Raw genomic sequence first — 27,710 nt, forward strand, 5'->3', positions numbered from 1 at the left:
ACAAATGTTTTATTTTGACATGTGACCCGGAAGTTATCGCCGCGCTCTGTGTTGTTGTTCAGGAACGTGTCGCGTCTTCGTGCTCGCAGTTCTCTGAACATTAAAGAAGCTTTTCTCCGGGTGTCTCCGACATGTCGGGGCTCCAGAGTCTGAAGGTGTTCGTCCAGCAGCGGCTGGCTGCGGCTGTGGAGGAGATATTCGGCCACTTTGAGAGAACAATCACCGAGTATGAAGAGGAGCTGGGCCGCCGCCACCGGAACCTGCTGGATGTGGGTTTGAAGCGGCCTGAGAGAAAACTGCGGAGAGCAGGTCAGTTTCCTTTCTGCTGCTGGGAACGTCGCTGGTGCTAAGCTAACGGGAGCTAAAGCGGCCGCACGCAGCTAGCTCCTGCTAACGGGAGCTAACAGGCCGAGGAGATCCGAGCCGAACCGGTCCGAGCCGAACCCAGCTGTCAGTCATAAGGAGCATCAGCTGTTATTAGTATCATTAATGTGTAGATAACCTGTATTAATGTTTGCTGAATAATAAGAAAATAGTGATTTATTTCAGAAGCCTGTTCTGTTCTTCATCCTGCAGAGCCCCCCCCCCTTATAAACCACAGCTGTTTCCGGTTCTGCTGGTCCCGGTCTGGATCAGCTCACTGAACTTTGACCTGCACTGATCCAGTGCTGCTGGAGCTAGTGAGAGGACCTAAACAGGTGTCTAGATTAACTGGTGATGGTCTCAGATGTGTTGCAGGCGTACATGACAAACACGCATGATACAAATGTTGACTGGCAAGAAAGTTGGTGACGCTGCAAAGAGCGGAATATAAAGGCGATCGATGGTTTGAAGGTGGACATGATTTTTGTGTCCCAGTGAATTATTTTCTGTTAAAGTAATTTTAATGAATTCACGACATTTATCACTTCTACAAAACCCATTTTGTGTGAATATATTTTCACAACATTATAATGATATACACACTCACCTAAAGGATTATTAGGAACCTGTTCAATTTCTCATTAATGCAATTATCTAATCAACCAATCACATGGCAGTTGCTTCAATGCATTTAGGGGTGTGGTCCTGGTCAAGACAATCTCCTGAACTCCAAACTGAATGTCAGAATGGGAAAGAAAGGTGATTTATGCAGTTTTGAGCGTGGCATGGTTGTTGGTGCGAGACGGGCCGGTCTGAGTATTTCACAATCTGCTCAGTTACTGGGATTTTCACGCACAACCATTTCTAGTGTTTACAAAGAATGGTGTGAAAAGGGAAAAACATCCAGTATGCGGCAGTCCTGTGGGCGAAAATGCCTTGTTGATGCTAGAGGTCAGAGGAGAATGGGCCGACCGATTCAAGCTGATAGAAGAGCAACTTTGACTGAAATAACCACTCGTTACAACCGAGGTATGCAGCAAAGCATTTGTGAAGCCACAACACGCACAACCTTGAGGCGGATGGGCTACAACAGCAGAAGACCCCACCGGGTACCACTCATCTCCACTACAAATAGGAAAAAGAGGCTACAATTTGCAAGAGCTCACCAAAATTGGACAGTTGAAGACTGGAAAAATGTTGCCTGGTCTGATGAGTCTCGATTTCTGTTGAGACATTCAGATGGTAGAGTCAGAATTTGGCGTAAACAGAATGAGAACATGGATCCATCATGCCTTGTTACCACTGTGCAGGCTGGTGGTGGTGTAATGGTGTGGGGGATGTTTTTCTTGGCACACTTTAGGCCCCCCGTTTAAATGCCGCGGCCTACCTGAGCATTGTTTCTGACCGTGTCCATCCCTTTATGGCCACCATGTACCCATCCTCTGATGGCTACTTCCAGCAGGATAATGCACCATGTCACAAAGCTCCAATCATTTCAAACATGACAATGAGTTCACTGTACTAAAATGGCCCCCACAGTCACCAGATCTCAACCCAATAGAGCATCTTTGGGATGTGGTGGAACGGGAGCTTCGTGCCCTGGATGTGCATCCCACAAATCTCCATCAACTGCAAGATGCTATCCATCAATATGGGCCAACATTTCTAAAGAATGCTTTCAGCACCTTGTTGAATCAATGCCACGTAGAATTAAGGCAGTTCTGAAGGCGAAAGGGGGTCAAACACAGTATTAGTATGGTGTTCCTAATAATCCTTTAGCTGAGTGTATTATTTTATGTTCTGGCATCTAAAACTCCCAAAATGTCAGGTGGTGCAACCGTCCGTGCAAATAAACAGATTAAGAAAATATTTTAAATTGTGTTTTAAGCATATTAAATTCAAATTAAAATACTGTGGCATGATGTTATGTTTTAAACCTTTCAAATAAACCAAATTTTACAAGTAGCAATTGTTTTAAAGTTGCTGAGATAATTGAAAAACTTCTGTCCAGCAATTTGCATGTTTTCAATTGTCAGGTTGGCCCAACAATAAGCATTTATTCCAAAGTGAAAATTTATTACCAGTAACAGGTTATTGCATCATCCAGAGGTCCCCAAGCAAACTTTATGTTTGTTAAAAGGTTTAAAAATCCCTTTCAAATAATGACATCAGGGGCGGCTGTGGCTCAGGAGGTAGAGCGGGTTGGCTGTTAATTGGAAGGTCGGCAGTTCAATCCCTGCTCCTCCAGGCTTCCGCCAGTGTATGAATGTGTGTGAATGTTAGTTTCTGTTTGAGCACTTTCGCTCAGTGTATTAATGGTGAATGCAGATGTAAAAGTGCTTTGAGTGGTTGAAAAGACTAGAAAGGAGCTATACAAATACGGAGCTTTTACATTTACATGATAAAAATACCTGTGTTTAACTTACAGTCAGACTGGTTCTCTTTCCATGTTCGGTGGTACAACCAATGTGTAATACATGAAAATTATTAATTTATCATAAAACCATTTTATTTAATCAAAACAATATAATTATGAACTTGCTATCAAAAGCAAAAGTTAATACAAGTTTCAGACTATAAGCCCGTTTCATTGGAAATAAGTTGTAAAGTCAGGTGGTGCAACAGCAAGGAAAGTTATTCTAAAGTGACTAATGTTTGGATTGATAATTAAATTGGCCAGCGGTCCAGAACAGCAAAAAGTGAGACAACAGTGGAAGCACAGGGAGAGGAACATTAAAAACATTGTTCGATTACAACTTGCTACAGTGGATCCGCTGTAGCAAGTTGTTTTAACTGAATGTGAAATCCTGTTTTTAATCAGTTCATTACTTCAATAGAGACTGTTGACTAAAACACCTTTTTTGTATTTGAAAGAAAATTGTGATTTTTCCGTATATTCGCTGTCATGTCATGGCCTGTGCGACCTCTGACATAAAGCAGCTGTAAGTTGCGTCGGTTAAATGAATAAATGAATAAATGTGATGGCATCAGCACTGAATAACTTGTCACTGACTGAACGACGAATTCTACCAGGAAGAAAAGACGTGCAGCCATTTATCCTGAGAATCGGCAGCCGTGTTTCCATCAGCGTTTTTTAAATGCACATTTTGAAGTGTCTCGTAAGAAAAGGTTGATGGAAACGGTAAAAAAAAAATTTTAAATCCTTAATTTCGCAAAAAAGTTTTTACGCTCGCTTGAGGTGTTTTTTGTCGAGTTTATGCACTAAACGGGATGAAACGCCGAATAAGTTCTGACGTGGCGAACTTGTAACTCACGACTGATCAGCTGGATGCGAATCTCTGCAGGTGGCTACATCAGCTGTTTTGTTTAGAATTATCTGGTTTGGAACCCAGACGTCTTGTTTATTACAGACGTGTAACCTCAACTACTGACGTAACCACGCTCGCCGTGGCCTGGTTTATTCGCTTCAAACCAGCTGATGGAAACGCGCAGATTTCCCTTTGTGTTTTTTGTAACATTTCAAAAGTCGGCTTAAAATTTGCATGACAATTAGATGGAAACATGGCTAATGTTATTGAGGCAACTAAGTAGGACAAGTTCATCAAGGCTTTCAGCCAGTAAACAGGATGGTGTATCGGTCAGGACACAGGAATGAAGACGAGGAGATGTAATTTCTTCCTTCATCAGAACATTCCAATATCCATCTTAGTCACTATAGTCTGTATGAAACCAAAAATAAATCCACATACATAATGTAATGAAATCATCCAACATAAACGTCTCATTGCTGCGTCCCTTTAAACATAAATCTACATTACTCCTTGGAAAGACACAAGGAGCTTCACGTATCTCACTGACAAGTTCACATCAGAGATTGCATTAAAAAGGTTCACATAAGGAGCAACGGCGACACCCTCTGGCTAGCCGAGGCTACTGCACAATAGCGTCTGCGCGTGGTCTCATGAACACGATACTAACTCTTCTTAACTCAGTGTTACAGGTGTTACTGCGTAACTTAGACATCAGAAGGCTCACACCAGTTAACTTATTATTTCCTGCAGTGTTTTACAGCTTGAACATTGTGCTAACATTAGAAATCACGCTGGGCACATGTGACTGCACATTAACTCTACAGAACAGAAACACAACAAAGTTACAGTCACTTACTTTTCGTCATTAACTCAACACTCTGGAAGCTGCATCATTCAGGAGGAAATAAACATGCGAATCGTCACCGTAACCACAGAAGAAGAGTCTTAAAGCGGCAGGCACCCGGAAATGTCAGAGCCTTTTATACAGCCAATGATGATGGAACTGGGTCTCTTTCACAAGTCTTTCCTCCTCTGCAGACGTCTCCTTCTCCTCCTCCTGTGAAACCCCTCCCGCTTTCAAAATCAAGCAGACATCCTCTTTCCTTACATGCAGGGTAGGGCCGTGTTTTTCTTTTCTGCGAGATAAAACAATACAGAAGTTTTCACCCGATGACCTGAACAGCTCGATTTAGAAAGAATTAAGCATTCTAATATTATTGCCGTGGTTTTGGAGGGAAAAAAAAAAAAGCTGAAAAATGACTTTTTACCCTGAGGAGTGCAAAACATCCGTTCATTAGCTTTAATGCAGTAAACATATTTTAAACAAAAGTATAAATATAAGAGAGAGGGGTTTACAAAATACCACTTAAAGCATTGTTTGCTGTGTAATTAGTTAAATTAAACTGGTAATAAATAACAAATATCAAACCATTTTGTTTCAAACAAACTTGGTCGGGTCTGTGTGAAGGACTGGCTTCAAACAGGAGACTCAAACATAGTCTGAGAAATCCAGCAGTGGGCTCAGTGAGCTGCTGACAGACTCCAGGACGTCCATATCTTGCCAGGTTGGACTTAGATGCCGCGTTTTCTTGTCCGCAGAGAGGAGAGTTAAAGCCTCCTGCTGATCGTCACCCGAACCTGAACCACCTTGTTTGACCTTCCGATACGAGGGAAAGTGATGGCAGATTGAGTTGAGCCAGAGCTTTGCAGCCTCGCCCACCCCACTGTTGTAGAGTTTAGATGTCTCTCATCCAGGCCCCCCAGCGGCCCCACAGTGGCCCCCCAGCGGCCCCGCAGTGGACGGTCAGACTAATGCAGGGCTAGTAAGATTCATTCATGTGTGCGGGATTCCTCAATACTGATATCTGCAGCTTTCATTCAGCCTTGTCAAAATGTAATTACAGATTTCTTAAATTGGAGTTTTCAGTAGCTAGCCTCAGGAGGCGGAGCCACAGCTTATTTTCCGGAGCTGATGATGGAAGCAGTGAACGAGTGAGCCGCCTTCTCATCTGTGTTGAGAGTTGTACATTTCTACAGAAAACCCAAAGCTCTCATTCGCCGCAAATCCCTTAATCCCTTTCTGTTTCAGTGTCTTGTCCACAACAGCAGCTGCCATTACTCCAGCTGAGGCTCGAACGCTTTGCTTGGCCAATATCCAATGAGAAGCCTCGCTTGAGCAACATCATGCACAACAGTTTGGACTAGTCAGAATGATTTTTGAGATATCTGCAATTATTATTTGGAGAAATCAAAACTAAATTGCAGATATGTCATTTAGGAGGTGACGAGTCGAGGGTCGTTTTCCGTGACATCAATGCTGTTTTCTGTTACTCTGCATCGATGAGTCAGAATGATGATGTGATCCGTCTTGCCTCCTCCTCTCTGTTGAGTGTTGTACATTTGCACCACAACTATGGCAAGCCATGTAACATGTATCCTCCTCCTGACGTAGCTACAGATGCTCCGTCATCTCGCCGAGTCAAAACTCAGGATATCTGTAATTATATTTTGACTTGGAATGACCATTTAAGGTTTCTCCAATTTGGGAATAATAGAATCAGGTATCTGTTGTTATAGTATGTTATATGTTATTCTGACCAGTTAAAATTTCTCAGGATGGTGTAGATATCTTTAATTCCCCTCAAGTCAAGATATCTTGATTATTATGACTAGTCAGAATTAATATCTGATATGAGAAACCGCAAACACATGAACAGTCCAAAATATAATACATGATACTGTATCTTTAATTGGAGCTTCGACCAGCCAACATGATGTTGCTAACAGATGCTAAATGTTGGCGCTCTGACGCAGCGCTCAAATCTCAGCCTGTCACTTTTATAATTTTATTAGCTTTTTCAGTATCGGCGGCGTCATGTTCTCAGAGGTCTGTTGTATCATGTGTATTTGATAACGTGAGAAATGCCGGCGTGTAAACAAACTCTCTGTACCGGAGGCGTTCAGTCACACATGTAGAGCCCACAAGGCAGCGTTCACAAACATCTGCTGATGTTGGCGCCAATTTAAAACTATAAATAAAAACAGAACGGTAGGAAAAGCAGTTTAGTTTCTTCAGTGATTATTTTGCTGTGTGGCGTTACCAGGGAAACACTGTCTCCTCCCCCAGCGCTGCAGTCCAGCCTATCAGACGGCTCGTTTCTCCCTCGCTGGACATGTTGACAGCGTATTTCCGGGTGTGCTGTGCTGAGAACGACACCACGCCAGCCTGATGCTGCAACAGTACACATGACAGAAACCCATAAACAGGTTACCATGACGACACCATCAGAGTTTGTCGGCACTGGAGGCGGGACCATATCTGAGGGAGGCGGGACCATATCTGAGGGAGGCACCCCTCGTGATTCTGCAGGAAAAACCCTGCATTTTATTCATCTTTCAGTCACCACAGTAAAACACGCAGAAGAGCGATGGCAGCTGCTTTAAAATGTGTTTATATGCAGAGATGTGGAAGGAAAGTCTGTCTGCTTGTTGGTAGCTACAGGGTTAGAGGTGGACAGTTTGTCCGACACACACAAACCTACTTATTTTATTTTGCTGTGCAGATGGTTTTAGGTTTTTTGTGTCCAGATCTTCTTTTCTTACAGGAACTTCTTTCGACTTGAAGAAATAGTCTCAGAAATAATAGATTCTCAGAAATAGTCACATGTTGCTGTGAAATTTAAATGTTGTGTTTCAACTCTTGAGTTTCACAAATTAAATTCCATTACCCTCTATTGTTCTCTGGCAGGAACCAGAACCAGAACTATCTGACTGGACCAGAAGCCATCAGAAGGAAGAGACTGCTTTATTTCATTTTGTAAAAAATGCAGCTGCAAAAATCTCCACCAGATAAAATTTAATTAATAAGTTATTACTGGCTAGTCCAACAGAAAGGAGGCCAGCTCGCCGTCTGTCCTTTTAACTGAACGAGTAAAAGTCAGTCTGCTTTTTACTCTTGTCCGATCTCTTGCTTGTGACTTCCTTTTTTCTCTTCCTCGCTTCCTCCGACATCATATTCGGTCTCTTCAGCCTCTGTCATGATATCCATACTGAGAATACAGAGCTAACTTCTTCCTAAGAACTTATGTTGTACATTGTATACTTGTTGCTTCTTCTTCTCTCTTGTGCTGAAGAGTCATGTTGGTGCCATAAAGCGTTACGCTGTTGTCATGGTAAATGTCCTGCCTGAGATTTCAGTGCTACGTAGTGCAATAACGGGCAAGTCAACGTACCATCAAAATGATTTTGAAGTTGGAAATTTAAGATAAAAATATTACATTATGTTGCTTTAAAGCTTGATACAATACTAGTATAAAAAAACGATGGTCGATCCCTCTTTCAAAACCACGGCAAATAGAAAAGGTCCTTGGCAACGAAATGGGACAATTATTTTCTTTTTTATTAACAACCTGCACACAGAAAGGAGCACTGTATTACATTTGTATTGTAATTTGTATTTAAGTCCCTCTTATTTCTGTAACCTGTAAAATTACAAATTACCCTTAAAGACAATAAAATAAGTTTAAGAAACCAGCAGACACTATAATAAGGTCTGCCTTTATGCAGATGATGTATTTGTGTTAATAAAACACTTAATCGTATTTCAAAGTCTCCACTTACTCCACAGCCCGACTTAAATCCGCCATCCTCCCATTATCTTGTCAGTAACAGAGATAGCTGACGCAAATGTCTATTCAACATGAGCAGAATAGCTGCTGTTAAAACACCTGGTTTAAATCAGTGGAGGTGGGGACTGTATTTTATGGGGATGAATGTTCATCAGTAATCTCATTTACATTAAAATATTTTGTATCAAGCTTCAAAGTGAACTCACAGTTTTCCTCAATGTGTCTGTCTTTCAGTGAGTCCTGCAGACGTCCAGCAGCTATCTGGGAGTAAAGAAGAGGTTCCCCCTGAACATCAGCAGTGGATCCCCAGTCTGGACCAGGAGGACCCACTAGAGCCCCCACACATTAAAGAGGAACAGGAGGAGCTCTGGTCCAGTCAGGAGGGAGAGCAGCTTCCAGGACTGGAGGAGGCTGATATCACCAAGTTCCCGTTCACTCATGTCCCTGTGAAGACTGAAGAAGATGATGATGAGAAACCTCAGTCCTCACAACTTCATCAATGCCAGACTGAACAGATGGAAGCTGATGGAGAGGACTGTGGAGGACCAGAACCAGCCAGGGACTCTGATCCAGATAGACGTTTACAAACTGAGACTGAAGACAAGGCTTTAATCTCTGCTGAGTCTGAGACTGAAATCAGCGACGATGACTTTAAGGATTCCAGAGAACTTCAGTCAGGTTCAAACACAAATAATGACGGAGTCCCTGTAATTGATGTTAAATGTAATGCTATCAAAAAGTCGTTCATCTGCTCTGAATGTGGTAGAAAATTTGGTCGCAAGGACAGTCTGCGGAGACACATGAGGTTCCACACAGGAGAGAAACCGTATAGTTGCTCAGTTTGTGGCAAAAGATTTTCTCAGAGGCCGAATTTAATTCGTCACATGCGATGCCACTCTGGAGAAAAACCTTTCAGTTGCTCATTCTGCGACACGAGTTTTGCTGTGCGTAGCGCTTTGGTAAATCACATGAGAATCCACACTGGGGAGAAACCGTTCAGCTGCTTATATTGTGACAAAAGCTTCACACAAAAGGGGGGTCTGAAGAAACACATGACCGTCCACACTGGAGAGAAACCATATAGTTGCCCCGTGTGTGATAAAAGTTTTTCTCAAAAGGCAAATCTGACGTACCACTTCTCAGTGCACACGGGACAGAAACAGTTCAGCTGCAGTGTTTGTGACAAAAGGTTCACCTGGCAGTCGCAGGTCAAAAGCCACAAGTGTGTCGGCGAGAGCAGCAGCAGCAACACGGCCTGATTCATCTGGAAGAAACGTTGAAGCGACCGAGGACGTTTCTGCTTTGGATGTCTGACTGCCCACCTCAGTGTAGAGCAGTTCGAAGGGTTGTGTGTTCAGTCCTCACTTGCTGCTTGTATTTTTTTCTTCCTTTTTCAACAAATTGATTGTGAAGAGATCAATATTAAGCATGTGCAGGATCGATCCACGTGGACGCTTATTTTCATGTCTCCAGCATCTCCATTAGAGGAACTTCATTTTAGGAACCTTATTTTCTCATTCAGGGGAATGTTTTCAGAGGTCTGTCAAGCAGGCCAGAGACTACTATTTAGAATTTCCTTCAGAACTTTTCAAAGTAAAAGCTCTCAATTAAACATGACATAAAGTACTCCTGCAAAAATGTTCTCATGCTTTTATTTTGTAGGCTCAATCACTTAAGAGAAAGTGATTATGTGAGTAACTGTTGCTGTGATGACTCAGATCTGTTTCAGCACCAGCTTCTATAGTTGCCTTTTTTATGTTATTTTTTTTTTGCCGCTATCAAAGTAATCTGGCTGCAGGCCGGATATTAATGCTGGCGGGCTGCCCGCTGCCGATTGCTGCTGTAGAGGTAGGAACATGAATATACACAGGGAGTCAGTAAAACTTGTGATTTCTGCACAGGAGTTTATAGTGAAATGTTGGATATTCAGTGACCTCCTGGTGCTCACTAGAGGATGTTTAAAATCTAAATTTATTTTAAAAAAGAGGGACACCACAGACGGAACACAGAATGAACCGATGTTTAATATTTTAGTCTTGAGAACACGCTCACCAGACTCTCAGCGTTTATACTAAGCGGTTTCAGGGACTTGGGATCTCATAGAATCTCACATGATCAAACGTGACTTCAGAGAGAAACAAACATGGAGGCAGACTGTCGTCATCAGCTGGTCGACCATGTGTGTGCGGAGGAGAAGAAGAGAATCAAACTGGATGAAGTCGAGGCTGAGAAGAGGGAGTCGGCAGGTTTATATGTTTTATAAAGCAGAGACACGCTTCCCGCTCAGCTCGCTCTCATTGGCTGCTGCAAGTTTCTGGTTGTCGATATCTTAAATTGGGGAGCCTCGGATCGAGTCTGCGACCTTCAGATTCTGTCTGTAAACCTCTCGCACTACAGGATCATCGGGCCGATAATCTGGAACGGCCCTGAGATTATCAGGACGACGAGTCCGACCCACGTCGGCCCAGTTACCCTCCAGCGTGCAGCCAGCATACGTGAAAATGTATTCTGGTGCTGAGAGTTGATATTTATGGAAAATAAATATTTATTAAGACATTGGATTTGACTCGTCTGTCACATATGAGCAGAAACGCATGACATTAAAATTGTTTCAAAAGCAGCATCTGAAGCTGATCCCTCTGTAGTCAGTGTTAGAAAGAAGTGCTGTTTTTGTTCAATGTGGGCTGCAGATGATAAAATGCAAAATGTTTATGTTGTGAACGTGTTTTGAGGGATTAATGATTTAATATATCTAATACAAAGATAAAGAAAAATTATGCACAAACAATCCTTTGATTATGAAACACTTTTTTTTATATTCAGTAACATCTTGTTCATTGATGAATAAAATGAGTTCTTAAGCATTAACACACTGAGACACGTTGATTTCCACACAGGAAAACCTTTCCAACCCTTCATCATCTGCATCACTGTTCATTTAATGATCCTTGTTGGTGACGTTTGGTTCTGGGTTTATCTGGTTGTGTGACAGCCGATTGGTGATAGTAGGGATGTAGTTTCAATTCCTGTGAACCGTTTTTCATCCAGATTTATAGAGAGAACGAGACCCACGGTGCTCAGTTGTTTGTGGAAGTGAACATCTACAACCCAGCAGCTAAAACCTGGACTGGGCTCTCGTACCGGACTGACTCTGACTCTGTGAGTAAAACTGATTTCCTTTCTTTTTTGCTTTCATGAACTGAATTTATTTTGTTTACATTCAAGAACTGAACTGAGGAAACCCGTAGTGGAGTTCAGAGCTGGATTTGTGTGCTGAGCGTCTGCGTTTGTGTTCCCGTTGTTTAGAGAGTACATGTTGCTACGTCTGCATCCTTTGTTTGATTTAAATCATTTTGATTCTTCATGGCAGCAGAGGAACCAGAGGCCTGCACTAAGAAGCCAGGTAACTTCAGAGGTAACTTCAGGTGTAACTTCCTGATTAACCGGTTCCATACAGGATACGTTTTACGTCTGCTGTGGTGGAAATTTACAATGCATATGTATTAATACACATCTGTACTTGGTGTTGATGGTGAGAAGTATTAATAATAAGACTGGGCACGTTAACACGTTATCGCATTAATTAATTAACACAGACAATTATCGCACCTTAACGCAGTTTTATTTTCTAATTATAATTATTTTGAAGTCCACTGGCTCTGAATACACATCCAGTCAAACCCTGGGGTCACAGGGGGGGTTGATCAGCCTGAGAATCAGCCACCCAAACCAGCAGCGGAGGGAGAAACAGACGGCGCTCTGGTGAGGGTAACCATGGCAACAGCTTCTGTGCGCTACACAGCTGTAGCCTATTTAACGTCAGTTAAAGTTACAGGCTACATCACTTCACCTGATCGACTTCATCTAGTTTTGCGGGGACGCTCTACCGTGTGAGTCCCTCCTGCTGGTGTCCTGTTTAGATTCTGGAAACTCCCGAACAGCGAGGATCAGTCTCTCTGCCCGTGATTCGTGCTGCGCGTCGCCAACAAAAAGTTCAAGATGATTGAACTTCGGCGGCGGGCGGGCGTGTGCGTGAGGAGATCTCCTCCCCTTCCTCTAACAGCTGAAGACAGACGTTCCTGCTGACACCTGAAAACAGATTTCTATGTGTTCACCTGCTGCTCAGCAGGAGCCTGTTCTGACGTTCTGATCGTGGCTCTGGACTCTAGATAAAAGGTAACGCCCTGACAATGTGATTAATCACGATTAAAAATTTGAATCGTTGCCCGGCACACAGCTGTACTCTGTGTTGATGGTGAGAAGTATTAATACACAGTATTGGCAGAATACTTTAGACGTCCCCACGTGTTCTGTCCTCTGGAACAGCAGAGCTTCTTCTCTCGGACCTCCCCACGGCCAGAAGCTGACGCTCCGCCTGGTTCCCTCTCTCGCTCTCGTTACCTCTGGAAACACGCCTGACCCCCTGAGTTGAAGTTCACATTACAGACCAGGGACCAGTCCATGTGTCTTCCTGCCGGCTCGCAGTCTAGCTTCTCCGCAGTGGGGGTACTGGTCCAAGAAAAAGCTCCAGCACCAGTCACTATATACTAAGAGACAGAACAGGACGGACTGCATGTGTGGAGGTGAGTGGAAGAGACTTTAACATGTCATTATTATAACATAATAAATCTACTTCTCCCTCTAGTTTATAAAACAGACTGTAAAAGCCACCCGGAGTTCAGCTATCAAGCTCCTCTCCTGTGGAACCAGGTTCCAGTTTGGGTTCAGGAGGCAGACACCATCTCCACATTTAAGACTTTCCTCTTTGATAAAGCTTATAGTTCAGGCTGGCTCCACTACGTTTCTCTCCTATTAGCTTCTCAGCACTGGCCTCAATACAAAATCCAGTTATTCATTCACTTCCTGTTCACCGAAAACCCCGTATCTCCAAGGTTTAGTGAGAACCTGCAGGATGAAGACTTCCTTCATAAACTGAGAAAATCCTCCTCCTCCATCAGCTACACTGTTTACTAGTGATGGCAGCGCGACACCCTGAAACCCTGAACTACAGTTCTGTACAACATGTAGTTGTAATTGCTGTAAATTGAGACACAAAAGACAGCATGAACACTCTTATCTATGATGACGATGATGTCATATTAACAGGGTTTCCCTGCTGCTCTAAGGCTTGGGTGCTGTGCCATGAATGTAAAATCACTGTGGAGAGAGGATGGAAACTAAATAACCAGAATTCTTTAGCAAGTTTAGTTCTTATGTTTCTGGTTGTTGTTTATTTATTATCTGCTCTGGCTTTTCCAACTATTTGTTCACAGATATGGTAAAAACAATGATCCCAAATGATGTCAAATTGCAAATCTGTCATTGGAAAAAGTTACATTTTCTTGATCTTATTGACCATGATGCATTGCTGCAGATTAAATTACCCAACAGGATATAAAGGAGTGAATCATCTGCAGTAGTAAAATGCACCATCCACATTAATGCAGCGGTAAATATTTATTTCCCAAAATGTTAGAAACCCTCTTTAAAGAAACAAAAAGTAAACAAGAGTTAAAGAAAGAAGAATGTTCATGTATCAGCAGAGACAGAACACAGCGCCATAACGTTCCATCCACTTTAAGACATCTTTAGTTTTTCTGGTCAACAGAAAACCAGAACTAATCTCTCTATTTATTGCATTATTACACATTGATCATTACACAGTCTGAGGTGGGAGGTACAAAATTCAAAGGTCCCCAGTTACTTTACTGCCGCTGCTCTCACAAACACACTCATGTCTTTTACACTGTGACTGCCAAGTGAAGCTTTTGTGGCAGACACTGCAGCTGAAGGGTTTCTCCCCTGTGTGAGCCGCCATGTGTCTCGTCAGATGTCCCTTTCGCGAGAATTTGGTACCACAAACCGAACAGAGAAAAGGTTTGACCCCCGTGTGCGTTCTCATGTGCTGAACCAGAGTGTGACGCTGAGTGAAACTCGTATCACAAACTGAGCAGGAAAAAGGTTTTTCTCCTGTATGAATTCGGAAGTGTGCGACCAAATCTGAGCGCTGCCTGAATCTTTTACCGCAAAATGAGCAACTGAACGGTTTCTCCCCGCTGTGGACTCTCATGTGCTTATCCAAGGACCAGCCATGACTGAAACTCGTGTTACAAACTGAACAGCTGAAAGGTTTTTCTCCTGAATGACATCTCATGTGAGCAATCAAGTGTTCCCTCCGGTTGAAACGTTTATTGCAAAATGAGCAGCTGAACGGTTTTTCTCCTGTGTGACATCTTGTGTGTCTTTTCAGATTTGTCTTGTGGCCAAATGTTTTACCGCACTCGGAGCAGATAAATAACTTCCTGTCAGTGTTACTTACAGAGTTTAAACCTGACTGAGGTTCTGTGGGCTTGGCCCAGTCACCATCACTGACTTCAGTCTCAGAAGAGTCTTTAGTCTCAAATGGTAAAAGTCTATTTCGATCAGAGTCCCTGGCTGGTTCTGGTCCTCCACAGTCCTCTCCATCAGCTTCCATCTGTTCAGTCTGGCTCTGATGAAGCTGTGAGGACTGAGGTTTCTCTTCATCATCTTCTTCACTCTTCACAGAGACAAGAGTGAACGGGAACTTGGTGATATCAGCCTCCTCCAGTCCTGGAAGCTGCTCTCCCTCCTGACTGGTCCAGAGTTCCTCCTGTTCCTCTTTAATGTGTGGCAGCTCTGGTGGGTCCTCCTGGTCCAGACCGGGGCTCCACTTCTCTCTAATGTGTGGGGGCTCTGGGTCCTCCTGGTCCAGACTGGGGCTTCCTTCCTGCTGCTCAGGGGGAACCTCTTCTTTACTTACGAACAGCTGCTGGACGTCCGCAGGACACACTGAAACACAGAGACAGAGGCATTGTGGGACTAGATGTATCTTTTCCAGTTCATACAAAAAATGCATTTATTATCCATAGCGTGTTTTCTACTGTATACTGAAAAACAGTAAGCAGCTTTCTTCATTATATATATAAATAAAATATTCTGGCCGTTTAACTATGACATAGTCCAAAGCCACTAATCTGCAAATAGTCTATTTTATAAAAAAATGTTATCATGACGAAAAAAATTCATACCATTCAATATCGATAATTATCAGGATAAATGTCAAATCTTTATTTTTTTCAGGCTGATTTTTGCTCCAAAGTGAAAATTGAAGAAACCAGATGATTATTTGTGTGGTAAAACTTTTCGTTATGGTCAGAACGTGACAAGCACTTGATGCAAAACAGTGGATCACTTCACAAATCTGAGGTAGAACATTCAAAACAATTATGATGAAATCTTTTTTCAAAAAATAAGATTAGATCCTTTTATTTAGATGTACAAAAGGCCTGATCCATTACCAGCCCAGTGCAGTATACCAAAACCACTCAAACCTGTTAAGCAAAACACAGTCAAAAACCTGTTAGGATCCATCCTCCTTGCAGATCTCTTTACCTCCTGCCACATGTTCCTTTTAGCAGAACTACTCACCACCCGATCAGCTAAAACACAACATCAAACACAGAATCAACTTCTGCATGACCCATGAACATATAGCACGTCATTATTAACAACAATTCACCAAATACCATGTGCTAACATGGGCTCTTACATATAATATTATACAAATAAAGCTTCTGTGGGTGTATTAACAGGCTGCTCCAGTGTGTTACTGTAGAAATGTGCTTAATTTCCTTCCTTTGCTGCAGAATAAACTGGAAGTTTTTCACTCATTTCTTGATCCCTGAAAACTTTATACCGCTGACATTTACATTATTTCTCAGTTTTGCTGACATAATCGTTGTCTTTACCATCTCTTGTTAAAATAATTGTTTTAAAAAACCGTTATTTTTAACCCGGGGTGCTTTTATTGTGAAATCCGGATGTACACGGTGCCTCAGCAGGAGTTACTAATGTTACAAGAACATCGCGCTCAGAAACGATGCTAACAGTTTTATTAATCTGTGCGAGAGGCGGAATGCTGTTAACAGCTGTTTGCTGACGGTGTAAAAAAGCGAAATAAAATCACAAACAGAAACATTTCACCGTTTCAAGGCCGTGAAGTTACCGTAATGTTCAGAATACAGCCGCTCTCCGGTTGTACCTGCGGCCGCAGTTAGTCGCCGCTTCACCATCTCAGATCCTGAACTTTATACATTTTCTCCACGAACTCTGCTTTCACTGCGCTGCGAGGCTAACTTGCGGTTAGCATGCTAAGCTACCTCCAGTAGCTCCGGAGGCTCCCGGGAGATGAGTCCGAGGTGAAGCCGGAGAGCAGCAGCTTTATCCGGACACACGGAGGCTCTGGCGGCTCCTCGCTGTTGGTGCCAGAGACTCTTTCTCAGCACAACAACGGGACTCGTTCACAAGCTAAACATGATGGACGCCATGTTGCTAAAACACTCAGCCGCAGTGAAGACGATCACTTCCGGGTGTCGACCGTCAAAATAATTCAACCAGAAGAACAACAAAATGAACAAAATAAGATAAATTAAGACTTGGTGAAGTTTTGGTCCATTCAACAAATTAAACATGACATCACATCTGCAATGATTATTAAAAACAACGTCTGTTAACAGAGTTATAGGTTATATGAAATATTCATATAAACATTGTGATTTTGATAAAACGCGCTGAGGAACTAAACAACATCTCCAGCTTACAAAAGAGTCCAACACTGGCAGAATGTATGCACCCCCCCGGCGGGATTTCTAAAGGTCCTGACCCCATTTTATTGAAGAAATTCATGGCAGGAAATAGTATACTTCCTCAGCAGACTTTAGATATTAGTAGAAGTACACTGTCACTCCATCAGTCTGGCTTGTTCAGAATCAGAAGGAGTTTTATTGTCTTTGGCGATGCTACACGCAGACAAACATGCAGCTGACATACATAAATGTAGAAATATAAATATGGAATAGAAAATGTAAGTTATGTAAGAAAAATAATACATGGGCAGTGATGGGGATTAACCTTTTTATAAGTAAATAGCCTAGTTACATATAATTTAATAACAAAATAAAGGTAACTGGAATCTGTAACAGTTACTGGGGACAATCAGTAATTAAATGACAGTAACATGCTCGGTTATGTGTTGAATAATATTAATTTTGTTCCTTTGCATGTTTTTCATGTGCATAATATCTTCCTTCCTTCTGTAAAGTTTGAAGCTGTTCTGATGCTTCTGATTGGTTCTCTTGTTAAACTTCGTCTCAAACTGTCTGTAGAAAAATGTTTAACAGGTGAAAACATCCATTGGAAAATTGAGAAAAGTAATTAAATCGTACTTTGATAAAATAATAATAACAATAATCAATCAGGTAACCTTTTACATTTATTATTATGTAGTGAAAGCTCTTATAAGCATGAAGAAATGCACAACTAGAAGCCAGCTGGACCTGCTGTATAAAGTCTTATTTATGAACTCAAGAATAACTAGGCAGGGGAAAAAGTCATATTTCTGTGGGTCCCTGCACACTCAGGAATTCAGGGAAATGAGAAAGCAGATAAGGTGGCAAAAGAAGCAGTTAAAAAAGGAGATGTTGAAGTCAACATTAAATTATCAAGATCAGAGGGGAAAGGCATAGTGTGGAGAAGTGTAAATCAACAATGGCAACAGAGCTGGGATGATGCAATAAAAGGGAGACATTTACACAGAATCCAAAGCAAAGTAGGGGAGCAAAGAGGAAATTAATTAATAACTTTATTGCAGACAGAGGTCCATATAACACATCATACAGTACACAATAAAGAGCAGGTGATAATAAGCAGGCTGAGAATTGGGCAAAGCAATCTTAACAGCACACTGTGTGAACAATGTCAGGAGGCTGAAACAGCAGAACATATTCTTACAACATGCAGGGAATTTACTCAGGAAAGACAAGAAATGATAACACAGTTTAAAAAAATAGGACGGGTAGATAAAACAGTAAGTGTGGAGGGCAGGAAATGGATATTTGGTTTTCTGAGGGCGACTGGATTAGATGGGCAGATTTAGTATGAATGGAAGCAAAGGGAAAGTAAAGCCTGAAGATGGCAGTAATGCAACTCAAGCTGCCGTAAAAACCCAAAGAAGAAAAAGCTTTTGCATTTCCAAAGGAACCTTCCCGACACTCCGAACAAAGTGACGAGTTGTGTTTATTTTGAAATCGCTCCCCGGAAGTGGTCGCTCGTGTTTACAATGAGGGCTTCGTGTCGCTGCTTTACTTTAATTCTTCTCCTCTAACGGAGTCCGACATGTCGGGGCTCCAGAGTCTGAAGGTGTTCGTCCAGCAGCGGCTGGCTGCGGCTGTGGAGGAGATATTCGGCCACTTTGAGAGAACAATCACCGAGTATGAAGAGGAGCTGGGCCGCCGCCACCGGAACCTGCTGGATGTGGGTTTGAAGCGGCCTGAGAGAAAACTGCGGAGAGCAGGTCAGTTTCCTTTCTGCTGCTGGGAACGTCGCTGGTGCTAAGCTAACGGGAGCTAAAGCGGCCGCACGCAGCTAGCTCCTGCTAACGGGAGCTAACAGGCCGAGGAGATCCGAGCCGAACCGGTCCGAGCCGAACCCAGCTGTCAGTCATAAGGAGCATCAGCTGCGTATAAATAACTGCATCAACAGGAAACACGTGTAGTGTTTTTAGTGAACAGTAATAATCCAGTTTTTAGTGAAGTCTGTTGCACCATCAGGGCTCCTCCTGCGCTTCAGTCCGTCACAACAGCATTATCAGTCCAGGCTTAACTCATTATCAGCTGCACAGAACGATGAGCACCAGGTCAGTATTTGAGCATCTACATTGGCTACAAAATGTGCAGACATTTGCACAAAAAGTGTCACGCAACTGCAGTTACTGTCTGTATTCTGAATTATTTATTTCATTGGTAAATGTTTTTATTCTGAGTGGATTCAAAAGTCGGCTCATGTGAACGGACGGCAGAGTGAGACAGAGACAGATATGAGCCCATTTACGACTTTAATCCATTCACTTGTTTCTTTTAAATCTTCACTCATGTTAATACTAAATATGAAAAAGACTAAATAAACAAACAAACTTGGGCCTGACGGTACTCTATTAGCTAAAACTGCATTTCCACCAAAAGTACCAGGGACCAAGATCATCGTTGGAACTAAAAGGTTCCTTCAGCCCACGTCTGCGTTTCCACCGCCGTCTGAACCGGCAAGGATTAGGAAAATGAACCAGCTGACGTATGTTGTTATTCGAACACCACACAAACGGACAGACATCATTTAATAACGTCACAATCCGTGAGTAAAATGTAGATATGACCGTCAGACTTCATTAGAATAAAAAACAGTGTGAGTATATTGACCTCAACCGCCGACGGACATTAGCATTTCCATGTGACAGAGTGTCGGAGGAACGTGATATTTTAACGAGCTTTACTACCTGCTGAAATCAGCTGTTTGTTTTGGAGAGGAGGAGACTGTCTTCACCTCCTTGTGAAAAACTCCTAAACGAGGACAACTGAAAACAGCTGAGGACCCAGTATTTACTCCCATCAGCTGTAAACACACCGCCGCACGCCGGCTGCTGTTTTGGGTCAGAAATAAGGGCCGGCCGGGCCAGTAAAAGACCTGGTCCCTACCCTAACCAGCTTATCAAACTCAGTAAAAATTACTCTATTAGCTTTCTTCTTTAGTCAAAGACTTCACTGGAGACGGTCAAGAGTCGGTGCAAAAGAGTTTATTCCAATAAAGGACAAATAAACCCAAGAAACATCCCAGCAGGTCTCAGGATGGAACTGAGCTGATGGTCATCGCCTTAGATTCACCTTAAACTCCACCTTCCAGGTGGGCGTTACACTTGGTCTCCACCTACAGTGTTCGCTGACCTTCCATTGGTGAATTTCTTATCCTCTGCTGCCATCTAGTGGCCGTTTTATGTACTGTTTTACCAATTTAACACTTTCGCTAATATCGAAATTACCACTTTTTAGCTGTTATTCAGCATATTTATTGTTACAATTTATCCTTCTTTATATTTTTAATATAAAGAAATTCACCAATATGGTTCAACTTCAGTCTCACCGTATTTTTTAAAAGTTATACAGGCATTCTTTGACACCATTAAAACTTAAACACTTATAATTGTATTTTTTAAAAGAATTAATAAGGAATAACATACTTGATAAATGCATAACATTATTCAACAATTCCAACCAGCAGGGTGCTGCGTCTCATACAAAGTTTAGTTTCCGCAGTGCAAAGCTTGGTTTCTTGCAGTACCAGGCGCCATAAATCACAATGTGTCATGATCTCATTCTTGGCTTCAGTTCGCGATGATCTCAGGCCTGCCGTACGTGACTTACAGCAGGTGCCTTGCTTCCATTGTGTAGGTTACGGTTGGCTAGGTTTTGCCTGCGCGGCCTGAGCAGCTGCTCTGCTCATGTAGAAAGCACAGGTTCGTGAATAACACAGAATGTAATCCTTTAGTAGTCAAACCTCACATTGAAAGAATAACATTAGTGGTCAACACCTTTACCCAATGAGAACACCGTTATTCTCCCAATGGCTACACTACATGCACTTCTGAGTAATACAGCACCTCTAGGATATCATAATAAAGTTTGATAAAACACAGCAAACCATCAAAGTGAATGAAACAAAAGTAAACACAGTAATGAAACAAAGGAATTATAATTATTCAAGATTCCCTCCTTTCAATCTTCTACACTGTAATGCACTGGTTAATGGGACCTACTATCCCGTGATTACTGGTTCGACACACATTTAGCACACAGTGGAGCTGAACACGTGGATCCTCCAGCTTTACTTATGTTGTACAGGATTCAGTAGGATAAGAAGTTAAGTTGTGCATTTTAATCACGGGGTGTCACTGAAACATAGTTTCAAAACCGGTTTAGACATCGTGAGATGAGATGTGGATTAGGTGACAAGAAAAGTACCACCCATGCTTCCAGCTGTCTCGTCTCAACAACTGTAGGTCGTGCGGCTGGTTGGTGCTTGCGAAGGTGTTGTCTCCCCGTCTGTTGACGGAGTCTGGTTGCAATGCGGCCTAAAGCGAGGCGCCTCTCTTTCTTTCGGGCGGCGACATCTGCACGTCCCAGACATGATTTGATTGAACTTTCGTAGGGGCATCGTGCCCCAATAATCGGGGTCTTCGTCAATGATGACAGGGTGAATTCTCACTGAATGAAACGTCTTTCTTTGCATGCTCAGGAGTTCTGTCCATTTTTTACAAACATACTGTAATTTTCTAAATGGAGGCAGCCCGAGTCGGAACAGTTGTTTCTCCTGGTCAACTGCATCTTCTTTGGTTATCTCGTTGGATTGCTTGGCTGTCATTGGGTTTTTGTGCCGGCTGTACAGCTCTATTCATATTTGAATCTTGGGAAATTTCCTTTTCTTTTCCACTTATCCTCCATAATAACGCTGCTGCAAATAAGAACGTATTATCAGGAGCTACAAATGAACAAAACAGCGGTAGGTTGTTGACAGTGTATCAACAGCCATAGTCTCGTGGGCAGAGACGGACACTGCGTAATCACCGGAAAACACTGAAACGGAGAGAAAAAGCAGGTTAACCGATGTGGACAAAGTTTGTGTTCCCTTCATTCGTCGTCAGCTGTTCCTATACACTCAGGGTCTGGTGGTCATTATTACAAGACAACCTTCCTGCTTGTGTTTATCATGTGTCTCAATGTAAAATGTCATCAAGCTTGGCTTCAACATGGTCTAATAGTTTTCTTCAATGTGTCCTGCAGACATAGAGCAGCTGCTGGGGAGCAAGGAAGAGGTTCAGGGGTGGAGCCTCAGTCTGGACCAGGAGGACCCACAGCTTCCACACATTAAAGAGGAACAGGAGGAACTCTGGACCAGACAGCAGGGAGACCAGCTTCCAGGACTGGAGGAGGCTGATATCACCAAGTTCCCATTCACTCCTGTCCCTGTGAAGAGTGAAGAAGATGATGAAGAAGAGAAACCTCAGTCCTCACAGCTTCATCAGAGCCAGACTGAACCGATGGAAGCTGATGGAGAGGACTGTGGAGGATGTGGTGGTGACTGGGATGAAACCAGAGAACCTAAGTCAGGTTTAAACTCAAACAATGAAGTCTCTAAAAGTGAGACGAGTTGTAACATTCGCAAGAAACTACTCACCTGCTCTGAGTGTGGGAAACTATTTAGTTTCAGAGGAAATCTAAAAAGACACATTAGAATACACACGGGAGAGAAACCATTTAGCTGCTCTGAGTGTGGCAGAAGATTCAACTTGAAGGTGAATTTGAAGTTTCACATGAGAACCCACACAGAAGAGAAACCATTCAGTTGCATAGTTTGTGGTCGAGGATTTGCACAAGGACGCTATTTGAGTCAACACATGGCGGTCCACTCAGAGGAGAAAAGATTCAAGTGCAGTCTCTGCGACAAAGGGTTCACTTGGAGTTATCAGGTCAGAACCCACAAGTGCGTTGGTCCTCAGTCCTCACAGCTTCATCCAAACCAAACTGAAGCTAATGGAGAGGACTGTGGAGGACCAGAACCAGCCAGGAACTCTGATCCAGATCGACTTTTACAACCTGAGACTGAAGACTCTTCTGAACCCGAGACTGAAGTCAGCGACGTTGACTGGGAGGAGGACAGAGAATCGGGTGTAAACACACAACGCTGTCATGCAGGAGAGAAACCTTTCAGCTGCTCAGTTTGTGACAAAACGTTCATTTTGTTAAAACACCTCAAAACCCACAAGTGTGCTGGACGTCGGTCCTCACAGCTTCAAAGCCAAAGTGAGACAGAGCCTGTAGCCAGCAGCTCAGCTGAAAACGTGAAGAAATCCTTCAGCTGCTCCGAGTGTGGTCGAGGATTCGGCTGCAAGTCGTATCTGAGGAGTCACATGAGGATTCACTCAGGAGAGGAACCAATCAGTTGCTCAGTTTGTGGTAAAAGTTTTGTCCTGCGCTCACACTTAACTGAACACATGAGGCGTCACACGGGAGAAATGCCCTTTAGCTGCTCTGTTTGTAAGAAACGCTTCAGGTACAGCGGAAATGTTTGGAGACACATGAAAATCCACACCGGAGAGAAAGCACTCGGCGGCAGTGTAAGTGACACAGTGTCAAATCACACCCGCAGTAACACTAAGAGACGATCAGAACCAGATCCAGGTAGACCTTTACGACCAGGTACTGAAGACAAAACATCAGACTGTTCCGAGACTGAAGTCAGTTTTGATGGTCGCAAGAAGAGCCGGGAGCCTCAGTCATGTTTAAACTCTGAAAAATAATCAAGTCGTGAGATTTAATCCTGGAAAGAAATCGTTTAGTTGCTAATTTTGTGAATTTTAACCAAAAACCCAGATGAAATGCAGAGAAATCAGTAATGTGTTCTTTACCTGCTGCCCTCGCTCTAGAAACAAAACAGAACGCAGCTTTCTATGAAGGCCCATCTCATGACTCTAAATCATACTCGATCAATCACTGAATGTTCTTTTCAATAATGTAGATATAAATGGTGTAAATCATTAGTGTTAGTGTGGCAGTTGTGTGCTCTCTCTTTCTTAGCGTAATGAATCAGGCACAAGCCGTCACAGCCGTTTATAATGACCGACTGATACTGGCTTTCTCTTTATTATCTGAAATAGGGGTGAACTAATAATACATTTACAATAACAATGTAAGACAGTCAGCCTGTTGGTTTAACCTGAACTACTTACAAACGACTGTACATGTGGAGATGTGCACTTTACTTCGATCTGTATGTAGCGCACAGTACAGTTAGTGAAATGGTTAGTGGGCACATTTTCACCTGAAGGTTAATGTTGGTACTCGCCTCAGAAACCCAGATGACACCTGATGCATCTAAAACCTGTTCAGATTGAGAGACTTTTTACACTGCAGGACATTTCAAAACAAATTCAACAGTAAATACTTTCAACACTTTCAAGTGCAGGTGTGACGTTTTTAAATATATATTTATTTAAGATATTATCAACATGATGTGGACTTCGGTGGCGTCCTGGATCACTGTAATGCTCTGGAGCCTTGTTGTTACCCGTTTGGGGTTGCGGTCCAGCCAATGGTTCCACAGTATCAGGTGGTGATAATGTGTCAACAAAGACACTAAAGGTTCAGACCAAACACAAAGTGAACTTTCAGCTTGTGTTACGCAAATACAGTTGTGTGTTTTTTGGAGTATTTTGCAGCCTGCGAATATTCACCCTTGGCAGCCAATGGGAATACTCTTTCTGGAAAGGAGGAGGGGCTTTCCTCCATGGATACCGCATAACTTAGCCTTGTTTATTTCCGTCAACCTTTTGTGGAAGTCCCACAGCATCATCTGGAGGCCTCACCGCTCTGAGTTTCACTGCGGGATCTGCGTGAGGCGGAGCAGCGCCCGGCGTGATGGCCTGCTGCCTGGGACGCGCCAGGATTTCACGGATGGACACCAACTACAGGCGTTCTGCCTCAGCTGCAGAGCGCCTGTGCATCTGTCTCCGGTGAGTAGCACTTTTATAGTTGGTGTAAACTAAGTGTGTAAAGTTGTTTCCTGTGAACACATTAACAAATATTTGGTTGACTGACAGGATATTTCACATTTTCGTGAGGCTGATCACAGTTCAAATAGGCTACATTTGCACAAATTTAGAGTAGATGACTTCATCGTTTTTGAAATCCACACATCATCAGTTCGTACATATCAAGTTAAAAGTTCTTTACTCTTGGTGTATTAATCTGTAAATGACCTTTATTGTGGTTTATGTGCAGGTTGTACAATTTATGATTAATGCATTTGTGAGTGAATTCTTAAAGTTTAGCTTCCTGCATTGGATGCCCAATATGTTTTCAGGTGATTGATGAAGTGATGGTGGGACTTTTTCCTCAAGCCCTCCAACTGCCTGCTGACCTGCCACTATGCCAGCAGCTGATTACCGAGGACCCCAGCCACACGTCTTTGTTGCTGATGAGGCCTTTCCACTCAGGAAAACCAATCAGGCCATTTCCTGGGCCCAACCTGCCAAGAGAGCACCGGATCTTCAACCACCCTCTGTCCTCAGGCGTGCCATGGAGGTCCATCAAGCACTGTGTGAAGGCAACTTGTGTTCTCCGTAACTTTCCAGTTGGCGAGGTGGGACAACTGCCAGGTCAGCGAAGACTGGCTGCCAACAACTCAGCGAGTGTCTCTTCTGAATGAGATGTCTCGTGACAAAACACTGTGTTGTCCACAAGCGGCTCTTTTAGGAGCCGTTTAAGCAATATTATATTGTGTATCAGTCGCTGAAAAGTGTTACAAACGTGAATAGATTGAAAAAAAATAATACTTTTATTGACACAGTAGGAAAGTAAAAAGCAAAATCTCCGTCCTTCATTAGGGGTGGGAATCACAGGGTACCTCACGATACGATAATTTATCACGATACAGCTGCGATAATCGATATGTTGCTATCCTAAAGTGATCATCACAATATCTAACTATGAATAGAAAATGCCCGTCAAAAGGTTTTCTCTATTTCTCTGCTGAAAATCCTAACTGTTAGAAAACAGCACAATTCTGCAGCAGGTTTTTCTGTCTGTAAATTAAAATCACAGAATTTAGAGCAACTGTGGAAAAATGAACATAATCAACATTTCTTTATAAAATGCACATCAAAATGCAAATAAACTGAATTTACTGAATTTTTGGCTGAAAATACAAATGCAAACCTTCTCCACCTGGTGATCGCTGTATTTGTAGGCCACCGGGATTTTTGGGTTTGAGTTTTGTCCCCATGGGGTTGCTGTAGCTGGTCAGTGGCGGGTCGAATCCGTGAAGTTAGCATTTTTTTTTATTTCGCACAGAGCTCAGGAAACATATCTACTTACACAGGGTGTCACTCAGGATGTTCAGCATGTGAAGCAAAATGTGTAGTTGATGTTAAGAAATATTTTCGCCATCGCGATGCTAATGTCCGTTAGCACGTTAATGGAGATTCCCATTATACGTTAGCATTGAGCTACCTTTTTTTTTTTTTTCTTTATTTTACGATATGACGGGCTGGAATATCAATACAGCATCATGGAAAAATGTATAACTATATATTGCTGTATCAATTTTTTGGTACACCCCTATCCTTCAAAGTGTCCGATGGTGCATTTAACACAACGCCACAGAATGACGTCTTCATTGAAAAGGTTGATAGTAGATCAGAAAAACTAATTAAAGTATCCTGAAAAGCAGATGTAGGTTTAACTTCAAACCAGTGTTACCAGAGGAGAAACTGATCAGCCCCAAGTAATATTTATATTTAAGTATATAAATATACAGTTTTAATCTAAACACTGTTGTCCATCAGTTTCTAGTCAATGCACCTGGTACCCAAACGGTTAACAGATCTTGTTTTCTACTACGAGTCCAATCTGTTTGCCTCACAGTGGTTTGGTCCTCTGCCTGCCTTTCTCAGACCCTTTTATTTCTAAAAAGCAATTAGCGACACACCTGTGAAACTCCGGCACAGCTCAACTCTCCGAACACGTTCGTTCTGCAAAGTGAACTTGAATGTGTGTCTGACTGGTTGGAAAATAATTTGCTTACAAGAACACTTTCTTTCCGGTTGCAGCTGACCTCCTCAACAAGGCTGCGGCCTGACTCTCAGGCCGCATTCAGACCAAACACGAATTTTCACCTCGCGACGCTTTCCTCGCGTGAGTACATTCGCTGCAAGTGTTCATAAACAACGCGAGAAAGAGATTTTAACGCGATCACGTTAATAAACACAACTCGCCTTTACTCCAGCTGTATGAACCCAAAGTGAACATGTTGCTGTGATTAAAGAGCAATAAACGGATCAAACTGATGCCGAAATAACGACAACATGATGCAGATTTGTTAAACATATGAATTCATGCTTTGTCATGTCTGTCAGCGAGACAGCAGGACAACAACTTCTAAAATGTTTGTTTTCTGAATGGAGTTTGGATCGATCAGGGCTATGCTATGCTAACTTGGTCACAGTAAAGTACAACGACAGCTGGAATAAAGTTACAGACACGTGTTTTCTGACCAGGTAGTTCAACCTCCTCGCTTTCTTTTCTCCCAGCAATTTCTCCCGGTTTTTATATAAATTTGAAGTAGTGCCAAACGACTCTAACAACAACACTGGAGCCGGATGTGCACGGAAGCTGCTGAGAAGCTCGAGTGAAGATAAATCAAGTTGTAATCCTATAAACTAAAGTAAAAAGCTTATTTAATAAAAGCAGTTAACTCCTCCCTCGAGCAAACAGCGTAGTTGCGAGCAAAGTCCAGTCCGACCACGGGTGTTTATCTGTCCGAAAGCTGCAGCGCTGCTTCCTGCTCCTCTTCCCCAAGTTTAGCAGCTCTCAGCCGGCCAGCAGATTTTCAATCTCCTGCTCCCGCTTCAATCTCTCTTGAAAATATTCCTTCGCGACATCCGACAGGAAATCGCGGCTTTACGCGTCTTTGCATTGACTTTGTATGTAAACTCACCGCCCCGAACGCTCGCTTTTGGTCTGAAAGCACCATCAGGCTCCCACAC

The 27,710-nt window shown here is 42.7% G+C and overlaps 3 protein-coding genes across 8 annotated transcripts; 2 read left to right on the forward strand and 1 right to left on the reverse strand.

The window, feature by feature from the left end:
* The first annotated feature begins 42 nt into the window (after positions 1 to 42).
* LOC119906904 (gastrula zinc finger protein XlCGF57.1-like) lies at positions 43 to 25,854 on the forward strand. Its single transcript, XM_038724355.1, has 4 exons — positions 43 to 131; positions 18,458 to 18,635; positions 21,949 to 24,677; positions 25,028 to 25,854. Exons 2-3 carry the CDS (start codon positions 18,458 to 18,460, stop codon positions 23,463 to 23,465), a joined length of 1,695 nt encoding a protein of 564 aa, XP_038580283.1. The 5' UTR covers positions 43 to 131; the 3' UTR covers positions 23,466 to 24,677; positions 25,028 to 25,854.
* On the forward strand, positions 96 to 11,131 carry LOC119906913 (zinc finger protein 771-like). The gene is made up of 2 exons (XM_038724371.1): positions 96 to 309; positions 8,498 to 11,131. The coding sequence occupies exons 1-2, from the start codon at positions 132 to 134 to the stop codon at positions 9,520 to 9,522; spliced, it is 1,203 nt and encodes a 400-aa protein (XP_038580299.1). The 5' UTR covers positions 96 to 131; the 3' UTR covers positions 9,523 to 11,131.
* LOC119906914 (gastrula zinc finger protein XlCGF8.2DB-like) lies at positions 13,701 to 16,652 on the reverse strand. Of its 6 annotated transcripts, none has more exons than XR_005445054.1 (3): positions 16,326 to 16,652; positions 15,642 to 15,723; positions 14,938 to 15,073 (listed from the first exon to the last, which is right to left on the reverse strand). XR_005445054.1 is itself a non-coding variant. In XM_038724373.1 (2 exons), exons 1-2 carry the CDS (start codon positions 16,354 to 16,356, stop codon positions 13,950 to 13,952), a joined length of 1,155 nt encoding a protein of 384 aa, XP_038580301.1. In that variant the 5' UTR covers positions 16,357 to 16,640; the 3' UTR covers positions 13,701 to 13,949. The 6 variants fall into 6 exon arrangements, 2 of the variants coding, with proteins under 2 accessions (XP_038580301.1, XP_038580300.1); XR_005445052.1 differs by having other exon boundaries at positions 16,290 to 16,650; XR_005445053.1 differs by having other exon boundaries at positions 14,941 to 15,073; positions 15,677 to 15,723; positions 16,326 to 16,648.
* Positions 25,855 to 27,710: the final 1,856 nt, after the last annotated feature.

The sequence above is a fragment of the Micropterus salmoides genome, unplaced genomic scaffold, assembly GCF_014851395.1.
Source record: "Micropterus salmoides isolate LMB-PRFRI ecotype aquatic unplaced genomic scaffold, ASM1485139v1 Ms_hic_scaffold_17, whole genome shotgun sequence".
Classification (NCBI taxonomy): domain Eukaryota; kingdom Metazoa; phylum Chordata; class Actinopteri; order Centrarchiformes; family Centrarchidae; genus Micropterus; species Micropterus salmoides.

Coding starts and splice junctions, on each gene's coding strand:
- LOC119906913 (XM_038724371.1), top strand. CDS start 132: ATGTCGGGGCTCCAGAGTCTGAAGGTGTTCGTCCAGCAGCGGCTGGCT. Junction 310..8,497: donor GAGAAAACTGCGGAGAGCAG/GTCAGTTTCCTT, acceptor TCTGTCTTTCAG/TGAGTCCTGCAGACGTCCAG.
- LOC119906914 (XM_038724372.1), bottom strand. CDS start 16,356: ATGGTGAAGCGGCGACTAACTGCGGCCGCAGGTACAACCGGAGAGCGG. Junction 15,074..16,289: donor GCTGTATTCTGAACATTACG/GTAACTTCACGG, acceptor TCTGTGTTTCAG/TGTGTCCTGCGGACGTCCAG.
- LOC119906904 (XM_038724355.1), top strand. CDS start 18,458: ATGTCGGGGCTCCAGAGTCTGAAGGTGTTCGTCCAGCAGCGGCTGGCT. Junction 18,636..21,948: donor GAGAAAACTGCGGAGAGCAG/GTCAGTTTCCTT, acceptor TGTGTCCTGCAG/ACATAGAGCAGCTGCTGGGG.